This window comes from Rhipicephalus sanguineus, chromosome 6 (assembly GCF_013339695.2).
Source record: "Rhipicephalus sanguineus isolate Rsan-2018 chromosome 6, BIME_Rsan_1.4, whole genome shotgun sequence".
Lineage (NCBI taxonomy): Eukaryota > Metazoa > Arthropoda > Arachnida > Ixodida > Ixodidae > Rhipicephalus > Rhipicephalus sanguineus.
The window spans coordinates 100,479,693-100,494,107 of NC_051181.1; the positions used below are offsets into that span (position 1 = coordinate 100,479,693).

Here is a 14,415-nt window from a genome sequence, read left to right on the forward strand (position 1 = left end):
ATGGATGGCAATATTGGGCCAGCTTATCCGTTGGTAAAACAATGTTGGTTAAGTAATGGCAGTAGATCGGATATATTGTCCAGTCAATCTGACTGGTTAAACAATATTGGACGGCCAATGCTACGCGCCGGACAATATTGTCCAGACTTACACGTTGTCGCTCCAATGTCTTAAACACTGGCAAGCATATGCATGATTAATCGGCAAGAATGTTTTTTCCCCTTTTACCATCACTGAGGGAAGGTTAGCCCGAATCGAGCCACCACCTGCATGCACGCTATTATGAAAATCACTTTGTCCGGCATCCAGCGCACCTCAAAGAAGATTTCTGGTTACTTATCACCATAGGCGTGCGCAGGGTTCCCCATTAGGGGGGGGCAAAGTTTCGTCGCAGCGCCCCCCACCCTACTAAGAGGTTCGTCCGAATTAACCGGGTTGCGGACAGGTATGGCCGAATTAACGAGAGTGTGATGCCGTTAAACAATAAACATGCTTGCAGGGACCAGAGAACGCGTCCTAATTATCCGACTTTCCGAATTAATAAGTGTGGAATTAACGAGCTTTTACTATATAAAGATGGCAAAAACAGTCCATCGTTGTCAGCCAACAAACAAAACTGCAAATTCCAGTCTATAAGAAAGGGAACAATGGCGCACACAGGGTCTTGATTTTTAGGTTGGCATTTAGTATGGCACAAAATATATGCTAAATAGTTGGACAAAATTCGTTTTACAGATGTTGAGCAATGTAAAATAAGTACCAAGTTCTCAACTGAGTTTTGCGCGCTGTTGGAAGTACATCTATGAGAAAGGAAACACAAAACAAAATCTCACTTTGCAATGCTTGTTGAAAGTTAACGTTAATTGTGTGATACAGCCAGCGTATACATAGCAACTGTATAAAAACAACCAAAAAACCCTACTTTACATTGATTGAAGCTGTACATAGCGTTGACGAGATAATGGAGTAGAATAGAAGTCATCTGCTTCGCAATGGGCCTCTGCGTTGGTGCGCCTTCTGCGCACCGCACACGCACCGAAATTATTCTCACGGCTTTATTAGCGGCAAACAATCAAAACATTTCATGTGACTTCAACCACGCTGTGTATTTTCGTGTTTGCTACACGACTGGTTGGATTACAGGATTATAACTTCTTTGTGTGCGCGCTACAGCGACGTGCTGTCCAAGACTACGGTATCGCCCGCGGAATCTTTAAATGATCGATGAGTTATGTTTGCACTTTCAACGCTTCACACAACCAGACGTGTTCACTTTGAATAAATGTTCTCGGTGATCGGGAGGCCGGAGAAGCAGCGCGGCGCCATGTTTTGCTCCGGAATTTCACGACGTCCTCTCCTCGCGGCAGTGGGGCAGCGCGGTGGTCGCTGGTCATAAAACACTTGTCACTTGACGGCTGCTCCGCCCACGACGGTTCGCTTTCAATGCCTTTGACAAGAAGGGGGGGGGGGGGTTGAGGGAGATGGCGGGAGACGACGGCGCCTCGGAAGATGCGTACGCGTTTCGGCCCCTTCTGGCCGGCGGCTATTCTTCGTCAGTCAGTGGCGGTTACTTTCCCTCGTTCGGGCTCCCAGCATCGGCGGGCGCGCGCCCCTCAGTATTCAGTCGAGAGTCATCGGGAAAAAACGGAGTCGGATACCGAGACAGGATGCCACGATTCTACGGATACCGAGATTCGACGGCGATGCCACAGTGAGAAGGCAGCTGCCCTGTTCTTCATCGGACCTGACTGTTTTGACTTTTGAAGAGCGATCCGCAGATGAGCGCCGATGTGTTCTGACAACTCGCAAACTTTCCGCCGGATTTTTGTGTTCGTATCGCGTTCAGTAAGTCGTTTTTCTCCTTCGTCGCATGTTACTTTCCGTGTTGTTCGTAAGTGAAATGTGTGCTGCGTTTATTATTGTCTACATTACCGCGTAAGTTTTTTTAAATTTGCTAGTTGGTGAATACCGATGTGGGGGGCTTTATTGTGCGCTTCGAAGTAGGTTGGTTAAGTTCTCGCCCTCAGCGATGTTGTCAGCATTTGCGTGTGCTATTTTGTTCTTTTCTCGCGTTGTAGTGCGTCAGCTTAACACCCTTTTTTCATTTGCCCTTCGCCGCTGGATTCGCGCAAAGAAATGATGGATTTGTAACACACAAATTTTTATTAGTTGTGAAGTTGTCGCAGACTTTCAAGCTCTTGCTGCAGTCACCTTTTAATTAATAATAGGCGATGAACTTTCTGGTAGTTTAAGGTGGTTATGGATCTCGGCTGTATCGAATGTCTGTTCACGTGTACATGTTCATTTATTTCATTTTCTATCACGCTTCGCTTTTCACTGACTTCCTTTTGAACCTTCGGTGAACCGACAAATCAAATAAGCGCTAACACCTAGGGAGGCTGTGTGTGTTTGTGAGTGGTCCCGTTTCCCCGATTTCTAATATAAGGACGTTATTGAAGGTAATTAGTGTAGGTTCTGTGCAGCTGTTATCTGCCAGCAAGCGGTCAGCAGAACAAAGCGCGAAATGCGAAATTATTTTCAAAACTTGCAGTATCTTTGCCATATGTATACATGCAGAATAAACTTGTGTGTACTCTCAGCTTTTGTACGTTGATTATCCCTGCTGCTTGCCTAAAAGCAAAAGCGTGGGCAACGTGCATTTGTTTACGTGCACAAAAATCTACCTCACGTTAAACTACACATTCAGTGGAAAATGTTTTCATTTCCAGCGTTAAACGCTGGAAATAAAAGAACGATGGTGCAGCCAACGATAAAGGCTGGCAAAAAATATTGGAGCTGCCAATATTTATACAATGTTGGCGATACGTACGACGAACAATGTTGGCTACAGCCATCCTTGCCATTATTGGCGATATGTTGGACGGACAATGTTGGCTACAGCCATCCTTGCCATTATTGGAAAATAATTGGCATCCAATATTGGACCAATGCACATTTAGGTGTAGCAAACCCCCAAAAGCCAACGCAGGACCAATATTTCTGCCAATGTTTACCAACATTGTTCCGAGATTGGTCCAATGCCGGCGTGCTGCCTGGGTGATGGTGAACAGACCGTGGCTTTCCCATCGAATGGTTATGGGAAGCGAGAGGTGTTTGCCTGTCATCGTGCCTCATACATTCGAACCAAGCGTCGCTGTGTTTCGACCTTCCCCCCCGGGAGCTGGCGTCTGGGAAGCCGTGGTCAGGTCACGTGATCACAGTGGAGGCGAGGCAGTGTCATCGTAGCAACGGAGAGTGCACCTCCAGCAGCTGGCAAGACAAGCTGCTCGGAGCAATCACCTGTACCCTCAAACAAGCCTGGGGCCTTGTGTTTTGGGTCACAGAGTAAAATAAAGACCCTTGAATAACCTTCACAGAGTACGATGTCCAATATATCCCTAACACTGCACGCCTTCAAAGTACTGAATTACAAATGTCTTGGACAACACGGAGACGAAAAGTCCTTAAACAGTGGTCTTGTCTTCAAGGGAGCAACTGAAGCTGCTGCCTGGAGGAAGACAAGACCACTCCCTGTTCAACACCCCTTGTTCAACGAATTTTAATCTCTTCACTTCTCCTGCAGTCCTGCCTCGCTTGGCCAACACAGAGGATGACAGAAGCCATCACGCGAGAATCCCAACAATTTAGGCAAGGTGGTATGCGTGGGTGCTGTCTCCAAGCACAAACAAATGAAATCGCCAAATAACATGCACTTCGTATTGAACTGCAATATTTCTTGAAATGCTTTCTTTTTTAACCTCTAGGGAGGGATTTATGTACTGCGTAGTCAGATACAGGCTAAAAGCAAGTGCATGCATCACGCAACATCGCATAGCACAGAAATTATGTATCAATTTCGGTCTTGTAGCAGTGCTCCAACAAAATGTAACAAACATAGAGTTTCCTACAATACTTACTAGAGGGAACTCTGGCGCTACTGTCTATGGGAGCTACAACGCATGACGCTTCAGCCAGCATGGGAATGATGGGTAGTACACAAATTTGTCTAAACTTCGTACTTTCGGCTCCGTTTGGCTCCGCATCGGCTGCATCCGCTTTGTCGAAAAACAAAGTTCAGCAAAAGTCAGCAGTTTCACTTCACCACTTTAACTTCTTTAGGCTCAGCAATTCAAATCTGGTCACGAAGTTCACAACGGTCTATTCTTTTATCCGAAACGAATGCCAAAACACAGCAATAAACAAAGCCACAAGTACGTTTGAAGCCGCAAGCACGAAGACTAGGCAAATTTGTGTACTACCCATCAACGATCGCAGTGCCAGAGTCCCCTCTAGTTAATTTTAGGAAACTCTATGGCAACAAAGACATGCAGTCTCAAGCTGGTGCAAATAAAGAAAGTGCTCTGGGTCATTCCCCAGGATACTTGAAGGGACACTAAAGGCAAATGTTAAGTCAACGTTGATTGTTGAAATAACATTCCAAAAACCTTGTGGTGCTTCTTTTGTGCCAAGGAAATGCTTATTTTGAATGAAAATCATGTTTTAGTGGTCCGCACAAGGTTAACACACTTTAAATCGCGCACCTGAAAAGGCCTCCTGACGTAGCATTTGCCTTGACCAACATTGCCCATTTTTACTGCCCGACAGTTGACGCCGTGGTTTCTGCTCTGAAGGGCATATTACACAACATCACACGGACACAGCATTTTTTCGAAGTTTCTGTTAGAACGACTATAATGAGCGTGCACGGCACCCACAGCAGCAGTACGTGGTAATGAGACAAATGAGACGTGACCACGCGAGCGGAGCACAGCCCTGCGAAAACGGAAATTTTGCACAACCCACGGCGTTCTCCACTGTAACGTCAAGTCCTTTTTCCATAAATCAAACAGAAATGCACAAGCAGCGTTTTATCACATCTTGCAATGCTCGGAATGTTCTTTTTTTACCATAAGTAGCTTGAATGGACCATTTGTAGTCGGGGCTCTTGACGTCATCGGGGTCGTTCCAAAACATCCCATTGGTGGCACATATAGTGACCTAAATTTACCTAAATTTCTCAATTACTAGAGCACTGCTGTTGATGATATTGACGTTTCAGATGTTCTCAAACATTGACCTTTCACTCTGACATAAATTTTTACTTGCCTTTTGTGTCCCTTTAACCCCTTAAGTGCTTGCTTTATTTTTTTGAAAATTTCCCAACCAAAAGTGCCTATTTTTTTTATTGCTGATTTCGAATCTGATTGTACTAAAAAGCAGCTTGTCGATGTTGAAAAAATATTTGTACCACATACTTAGTCAAATCAAAACACGGAATAACGCAACAGGGCCTGTTGCAGCTCCTGCACCAAAAGCGAGTTTCCTTTCTCAATTTTTCCGTGTTTTCTCTTCGCTTCCGAGAGCAAACGAAGCACATTTGAAGAAACTGCTGAATATATTCCATAAGGTCATCTGGCAATGACAAGTTGAAAGTCTTGCCTGGAGTGGCCAAGAATGGAAAGCGAGGAGGCTTCACCGGAGGATTGTCCGCATCAAGCAGGATCCACTGGCGAGCACTCGCGATGTTCGCTTCCTAGCTGTTTTCATAATCACCGGAGAAGATGCTCAATTCACCGCCTTCGCTGTCTTCACTTCCGGACACAAGATAAACATCTGTATCCGAATGATCAGCACTTGAAAAAGATGACGAAAATGAAAAGCCTCTTTTTCGTGTTAACGAGCCAGTTATGCATGGGTGGCCGCCACCGCAAGCCATCTTTTCACACAAAAACCGCGCTCTTTCCGCAGGAGAAAAATAAATTGCCAAGTAAATGCTGCCATCTCGTGGATTACACGCAATCTAGGCTGTAGAAGAGCGCCTCTTGTCCTGAACGCTAGAGGGGAGTACCTATTCCGCTAGGACGAGCTCTGCTCGTCCAAAGCAGTTAAGGGGTTAACCACAGTTTTCTAGACCTTGGAGAGTTGAACCAATCAATTGAAGAACTGTGCCCCACGAAATGGCCAATGCTGGCAGTCCACTTGAAGTGCATCGACAGGACTACACAAATGCATTCATCGCCGAGACCTCCAACAGCGACACCTCCAACTAAGAACTCCAACAGCAACAATTCACACTAAGGTTTGTTTACCCTCCTTTTCCTGCATCTGAGTTTAACATAGATGTGTAGCACAGTCAACTGTTGCAATGTTTATACAAGGAGCTCTTCAGGTGCAGACAGTCTTGCTTCCCTTGACAAACAATGACTTCTCTATGCAAAAAGCTAAACGTTCCACATTCTCCATGCGCTACAGCTATCAAAAATACTTGCGAAGTGTCTTCACAGGTAGAGTACATTTTAGTTAAAAAAGGTTTTCTCCTAGGCACATCAAGTCCTTTCTCTCTGCTAATATGTATCCATGATGCACTAATGAGTTATTGGCTTCACTCGTTTCAATCCATATCTGTGATGGTGCCTGATTACATGGGCATTGAAATAGATTTAAGGACTTTTTTTGCAAACCCACTGCACCAATCATGTAACTCCGGGTCATTGCCAGACATATGTAAAAGCTCTGCGTAAACTGTGTTGTTTTTATAAGATTTCAAACATGCCCATCCTTACGGATTGCTGCGCACGACCACATGGAGTTTTGGGATGTTACTCGTGCCAGTGGTCAATTGGCTTCTTATTCTTAGTGTTTGTATTGGAGGCAGGCACGTAGGCAAGGGGGGGGGCCCGCCCCCCCCCCCCCCCCCGAAATTCGTCCAGCCTTCTATATTCCCGGGCAACTTTTGTTTTATTTTTGCCATGGAAATACTTTCTTTCGAACAATTAGGCCTTGGGCTCCCCCCCGAAAAAAAATCCTGGCTACGTGCCTGATTGGAGGAGAAGATACGAGTGGCTGGATTTGTGATGGCGCCTGCTGACAAAGAGATCAACCAAACAAACAAGATGCGCAGCCTCTACAACGTACGGCATGCTGCCAGAGAACTGCAAAACGTGGGGAAAAGCTGACGAGAGAAAGCACGGCTTGGGAGGAGGGCAACTTTCAATCGACTGGAGCTCGTTTGACACAAGATGCCTCCCTTATATTATGGTGCGAGTAATTTTCTGCAATTGTAGCTTAACTGGTTAATTTCAATAAACTGCTTCCGGCACCCTTCACAAATATTCAGCTCTCTCATTCAATTTTGCATTTAACATCCAACTGCCTCCATCAATGCCAGCTGCACCATCTACATTTTGACTCTCCAGTACATTAGATTAATTTTGCTTTTATGTATGTTTCGGCATTGACAGCTTTTTGTGTGGAGATATAACGGTAAAGCTATCACATGAGTTGATGTTATCAGAAGTAACTTTTGTAAACTTCGTCGCTGTTGATGATGGCAGCAACTTGCCTCTACCAATCTGAATAACACGTCCCTATCATAGCCAACAAACTCAGTTGTTATCCCAACCAACAAATTCAGTTGTTACCCCAACATATAACTGGCAAATAAAATAGGATTTTCTAATACACATGGTCTCCAGAATCCAAGTACATCACACACAGTGCTGCCTCAGCAGTGATAAAACTCCAAACCTTATATTTTAATTTTGTTGACAAGAAAGGTCACACAAGCCATGCCAGGTTCGTAACAGGTCACCTCACGAATCCCATTTGCAAATGCTGTAGTGTGAACGATACCTTGTGTGTTTCCTTCCACATATATGTCTAGGCAGAAGCTGGAAAAATAGCAAGAGTACTCACGAGGCTTTTGTAGATTTTTCGACTAAAGGATCCGACAGAACTTTGAAGCTCAATTCCATGCAATTGAGGCCTACGACCGCTCAAAGAATGTGTTTTAATTCTCGGTCTAATTTCCACACAGCAATACTAAGTTCTACCGAGTGTGCTTTCAATATTCTGTAGATTTTCTAAAAAGAACCTCAAACAAAGTTTTGCGAGCCTATCCGAAGCATTACTGGATGCTCTGCTTTTACATATCATACGTATATTTCGAAACAAATCCAGCCCAAATAGCAAATGTAGTGGAGGTAGGCACAGAACTCCCCCTTAAAGAGCGTCATAATGCCCTCTGGATTGCTGTAATTGGATACGAGTGCCTCACAAGATCATTGCAGAAGCTGCTTATGTGCACTTTTGTACTCGTACCCAACAGCCAATTGAAGTGTGCTCTCTCTCTCTACAGCCACAGAAAAGCCTATAAAAATGTGCAGCGTTGAAACTGCACCTAGCTGTTTACATACAGTCAATGGCAACTTGTTGCCAGCTTACTGTGGACTGTGGCAGCTTTGCCGAGGCAGCTATTGGGTCACCGATCTACTGGCTACTAGTTCACGGTCATGCGTGTAATGCAGCGCTCACTAGGATCCCCCCCATCTCTAAGAAACTACGTCGGCTGCCACTTGCGAGCACTTTACAGAAAAGCCTTATCTGCACTGTACCAACAGTGCAAGCAGCAGTGGACGGCGGGGTGCAAGACTGACCTGCTGCTGCGGGTATCCCTGGCTAGGCGGCCTCGGCTGTCCCGGGTAGGGTTGCCTCTGCTGGTACTGCGTGTACTGAGCGGGCCCCATGTAGGGCCGCTTGGCCGCCGGACCACCGGCACTCGCGGCCCCGCTGGCTGGCACAGCACCGGCACTTGCAGGCACTGCGCCGCCACCGCCGCCGCCAGGATCGTGCATGCTGCCGCCAACCTGTAGGGGACACACAAAAGGAAGGAGGCGGTGTCACAGGGTGCGAGGCAAAGCCTGAAACGTCAAGGTAACTAAGGCAAACCTTTGGGACACTACCAGTCTAAGTCCACAGACAATCTGACCGAACACTGCGCTGCGCAACTGTGGATCCTGTCCGAATCAAAAGAGGCATCGACTAAACGGATGCTTCAAGAAAGGATCAGAACAGCACAAGGAGCGAGACGTTTGCATTTGCTTTACAGAATACACGCTCTGCCAAAAAATGATAATGGCAAGGAAAAGTTTAGTGAGAACTGTATCAAATACAAATCCTAGTTACACTACAGCAGGCCACAGCAAAAATTCCTGGCAGACATTCTTCAGAGTCACGTGCCTTACTCGTGCTCTAGTTTGCACACGAAAGTCGCAGGTGGCTGGCAGAGCACACATACTGGACGTGCTGCGAACTCCATGCTCTGTTTTGAAGTGTTAGGTTGCTTATACAAAACGTCAATAAACCTTTGAAATAGATGTATTCTTGCCAGATGTCCGGTTCTTTCCACACACATTGCATCATCGATTACCTCGCCAAACTGACACCCGAGACGTAGAATAGAAGAAGAAAAAAAAAGTAAGGCGACACGAAGTTTAATCAACGACAGTATTTGTAATCGGGTCGGGAGAACAGCGATCACGGATCCCCCATCAGTAAAGTCGCGCGTCAGCACGACACAGGTAGCTGTGTATCAAACGTCATTAAGACAATCGCGCAGATTCGGCGCACAATGCATACGAATCTTGACCTCCAGCTAAATAAATCCCAACATCTCTCACGGACTTCTCCCACCGTGCACTGAACACAACTGCGATCAAAAGGGCAGAGGGGGGGAAACGCATGGCAAGAAAACAAAGCGGCCTGCAGCGCGACCGCCGACGTAATCATCGACACTAAGCGGCTGATAATCGCCACGCCAACTGCAGCACGGCGCCCCAAAGAGCAAAAGCGTTCGCCTACAAGAAGAAAACCCATCGAAACAGCAAAGAAAAAACAGGCCATCCGCGAGTGACTAATGATAGCGGCGAAGAGAAGGCCAATAATAATAAAGGAATAAAACCTCAAAAAGAAAAGAAACACGCCGAGCGGGCTGCGATGAACGAAGAATAAACAAAATAAAAACGCGAAAGAATAAAAAGGGGGACAGGCGGCGCACACTCATCGGTGAAGAACGCGGAAGCGTGGTTGCCGAGGCGGGGCGAGGGAGTCAACAATAAAAGCACGATGAATGAATGAACGACTGAATGAACGTAGGCCGAATGGGGGGAGGGGGGGGGGAGGTGACAATAAATGGCGAGGAAGAATGAAAGAGGGGGGGGGGGGAGGTGGTGCCCCAGAGAAAAGCGAGACGCGAACAAGAATAATCATCTCCCTTCGAGAACGAGACAACGCGGGGAAAAAAAAAAGGAAGCAAAAAACAAAATCGAGAAAAGACGGCACACAGAAATAAAAGGACTCGGGGGCAAGGCTTTGAAAAAGGCGAACGGCCGACCTTGAAGGAGAAAGAGGAGGGCTGAACGGAAGGCGACGAAAGAAAACCAAAACGAAAGTCCGCCGCAGCACGGAAGCAGCAGGCGCGCTGGCGGCACGCAGAAAACAAACAAAATAGAGGAACACGAGGCACGCGAAAAAAAAAAGACGCGAGCCTTCGTCGCCGTCGCCACAGACAGAGCGCACGCGCGCCCTCCTACTACTCGCATAGTGGAATGATTCTCCCTTTTCGAAAGCTATAAGCTCGCCCCACATGCATCCTTTTTGAGAAAAATTCACCGACGATTACGATACTGCCTAATGCAAATTCTGAGCGCAGCTTCGTGTTGGGGCAACGCCAACTGTGTTTGAAGTTTTGGCTATTCGCACTTGTAGCACAATGTAACATTCGTTACATATTGCCACAGAAACTGCCAGCGCTCGAGTGCTACGCTCTGTACATTACAGGCGTCGCGAACAAAGCGAAACGCCGACAGCCCCGTTACGACAAACGAAGGCAGCCGCAGTGCACGTGCCAGCCCTGCATGCGCACGAGCTCCGACCGAAGAGCCAGCGCGTGTGACGGAGGAAGAAAGCGAGGTTACAGGCCAGTGGCTCGTGATATCGACAGACTCCGCGTTCGCTCTCATTCGTCCTCGTTCGCTCTATCGGTTACGCCGCCGACGCCGACGCCGCTCAATGCAGGAACGGGCCCCGAAGAGCTGCGGCGCTCTAAGCCCTACACCACCCCGTCATCCGTCTGCTTAATGGACCAAACCACGCAGTAGCCATGGTAAGGCATGCGGCTTTTTTAAAGACTCGTGCAAACCTACGTGTTAAATAGGGCACAACAAAAACAAACTTGTACGAAGTACGGTAGCCAGTTAGGCGAGCCGGTACATATGCATCTTTACATACAACGCGAAGGAAATAAGCGACAAGAAGGATAAACAACGAAACATGAGCGTTCTTGCTATTTCCTGCGCGCTGTGTGTTAAGAAACTTGGACGAGACATGGTGCCGTCCCGCCACGGTGGTCTAGCGGTTACGGCGCTCGGCTGCTGACCCGAGGGTCGCGGGATCGAATGCCGGCCGCGGCAGCTGCATTTTCGATGGAGGCGAAAGTGTTTGAGGCCCGTGTGCACGTTGAAGAACCCCAGGTTATGGTGGCTACCCAGGTGGTCGAAATTTCCGGAGCCCCTTTCCCACCCCCTTGCGGTAACACGGCCGCTGGTTAAAAAGCGTGCTCTTTTTCATCCAGCGGCCGTGGCTGTACTATACTCGCCGACAACTTTTCTTGGCAATGAAGGGAAGGCTAGAGAGCCGAACTACGCGTGTGCTACCGCTGAAGATTGTAGTGTGTTTTCTGCGTGAGAATAAAAAAACAACAACATTACTTTATTTTCTACGGGGCGCTGTTTGAAAAGAGGGTCAGCGCGCACCAAGAAGATATTTATATTTGTTTTGCTGGATGCGGTGTCATTTCGCGTTTTTGCACGTGTGAAAAGGACGTACCTTTTACGTGCACCTCACAGTCAAAATGGCGCCTTGGTCTACAGGTGAGCGCGCGTCACCCTCCAGCTTTTCCAACGACACGCCGAGGGAGCTTGTGACGAATTTCACTAACAAATGGCCGTGTAAGCCTGCGACGTTCACTCGAATAGCCTTTCCTTCATTGCCAAGAAAAGTTGTCCGCGAGCATAGACTATACAAGGCTATACACACTATGCTCTGCTAGCGTGCCTGGCGAGTAGTTAGGACGATCGCCTTCGGATCATGGGTACGCGGGTTCGAATCCAGTTTCGCCAAAAAAAAAAAAAAAATCCGAAGAATTTCTCTCTCTCTGTACTACAGTTGAAACCCGCAATAACGAAATCCCGAGGGAACAAAATTTTCACCGCAACGAAATATTTTCGGAGCACCGGCGAACGCCCTTGGAGTCAATGCATTTCGTAACTCGCGACTACGAAATACATTCATACCGCAGTCCCCCATTAACGAAATTTTTGTAACATGAGTGCGCAAATAATCCACTCTCGCATCATTATAACTACATTCGAAAACTGCTGAAATGCATTCATGCTACACTTACGTTGTGCAAAACTATCGCTACATCGCACTTGAGAAGCAGCCGCCATCGCTGTTTACAAAGAAACAAAGCTGGCGACAATGATGATGAAGGTGGCTTGCCGAAACACCTGCTCGTTATCGCGGACTGCGTAGCCAAATCCCTATTCCTCATGGAGTTTCGTTCGTTGGCATGGCTCTGTGCTTGGCGTTGTAGGCTTTGCGCGCACATGGTCGCGTGCGTGGAGCCATTTTTGGAGCGTTTGCTTGGTCGCTTGGTGTAACGTGAACTGTGTGTTGCGATTGCTTTGTCCGATTTCGCTGCCTGCGAAGATGCCGGCTCCAACAAAAAAAGCGGAAGTTCATCACGCTGTAAGATAAGGCTGCAATCATCAGTGAGGTGGAAAAGGGCAGCAAAAAAATGGACATCGCCGAAGAATTCGGCGCTGCCTGCAGCTCACTGTCCACGATTCTGCGCTGATCCAGCGGAGCCGGAAGAAGGTTCGCCTGTAGGCGCACTTGATGGCGGTACTGGTGACAGCGCAGTGCCGCCGTCACTGGCCTATAGAGTACCCCTTGCATGGGGCGAACTTCGTGCCGCGGCAAACGAGATTTCCGATCGAGAGGCATGAAATTGCTGCATGGTATGGCCTGCGAAAGCAAACTCATTGACTTTTTGGAAATGTGTTTTTTTGTAAATTCGATGTCTTTTCTGCCGCCTTCTCGCGCCAACCAAATTCCCGCAAGAGCGAAATTTTGTGCTTTCCCTGCCGACTTCGTTATTGCGGGTTTCCACTGTAGTTCTCTCGCCCATCAGTCACTGCATCCCACGCAGGAAGAATCGGCTCACGTGTTCTGGTAGCGAAGCAGAAGAGGAAGACGATGAACAGGAGGACGAAGAAAGCGCGTGCCGCTTCATCATGACAATTTTCTATCTACGACACACGGCGAACCTCGACCATAACATCTCTGCTGTAAAGAACAAAAACGCACTGCTGTCTAGCGGTGACAAGAAGTGACAACGATAAATAAGAAATCAGATATCCGAATGCAACAACACAGCGCTCGCTCGCCGCTCAGGCTGTTTCTGTACCGTGGACTCACACGCCGAGAACAGGGGGGGGGGGGTTGCGTCAATACATAGTTAGGAAGGAAGAAAAAAACGAAGCTTGGCGAAGGGGTCCAAACGACGTCCGACAAGGAAACCCACGGTTTTTCTTTTTTTGAAGTGCTTTCGAGATCTAGAGATAAGGCGATAGGAAAGACGCAGGGGCAAATGGTGGAAGGCAAAAAAAAAAAAAGAAAAAACCGTCTGGTGTATGAGGCCGACGACATAGCCGCACAATGAGGCAGCGTAAGTAGCGCACTTGAAGAAACGAACAAACAAAAAAAAGATAACAGAGCCAATAAACAGGCACACCGACGCAGTGAAAAAGAAGAAACAAGAAAGCTTTCACCCGCGCGCGTAAAGATAGCGTAAAAGGAGGAGGGGGGAGGGGTAAACACGTTCCCTCCATTCACAACGAGGCGAGCGTACTATGCTGCTCGCCACACAAGCGGAGCACACATTAAAAACGAAAAAAAAAAAATGCGGAAGGAAAGAGAAATGAAACGAAGCGGAGGGATGACAAAACAAAAAGACATAACGTGATGGGAGCGGACGGGAAGAGACCGAGAGAAGACGAGAATAACGAAAGCGCATATAGAGAAAACAAAAAAAAAATAGCTGGCGGAAGAAGTGGGCTGAGGCGTAATGCCCGGCAAAGAAAAAGAAAGTAACGACAACGAAGCCAGCTAAAGATAGTCGGAAAAAAGAAGACGGGGGCAAAGAGCGAAACACACAGACACACAAGCGCGCGCGAATAGGAGAAAAAAAAAAGAAATTAAAAGATTGGAAATGCAACGAAAAGTGAAGAATGAAAAAAAGAAAAGTGAATGCGCAGCATCGAAACAAGTCAGATTCGATCGTCGAAACATTCTTGATGCCTCAAGGTCGTCGAGCAGCAGCAACGCTCCCTTATTTGCCTTCGTTTTCTTCCGTTTCTCTTTTTTGTTTCCAAGAGAACGCGAGGAAGCGCCTTCCGCAATATCTGCTGGTTTGCGCGACGCGCAGATTCTCTGTGTATTTGCGTTCCGGGTTTTGGCTCCGGCCGTAACCTTGCCTAGACGGTTTATTTACCGAATGCGAAAGAAAAAAAG

The 14,415-nt window shown here is 47.3% G+C and overlaps 1 protein-coding gene across 3 annotated transcripts in view; it reads right to left on the reverse strand.

The window, feature by feature from the left end:
- Positions 1-14,415, reverse strand: part of LOC119396027 (trithorax group protein osa) — a 199,653-nt gene that overhangs the window by 124,182 nt on the left and 61,056 nt on the right. For all 3 annotated transcript variants that reach the window (XM_049416875.1, XM_049416873.1, XM_049416874.1), the window contains exon 2: positions 8,436-8,645. In XM_049416875.1, the coding sequence (XP_049272832.1) occupies positions 8,436-8,645 (210 nt within the window). The remainder of the gene's footprint in view (positions 1-8,435; positions 8,646-14,415) is intronic.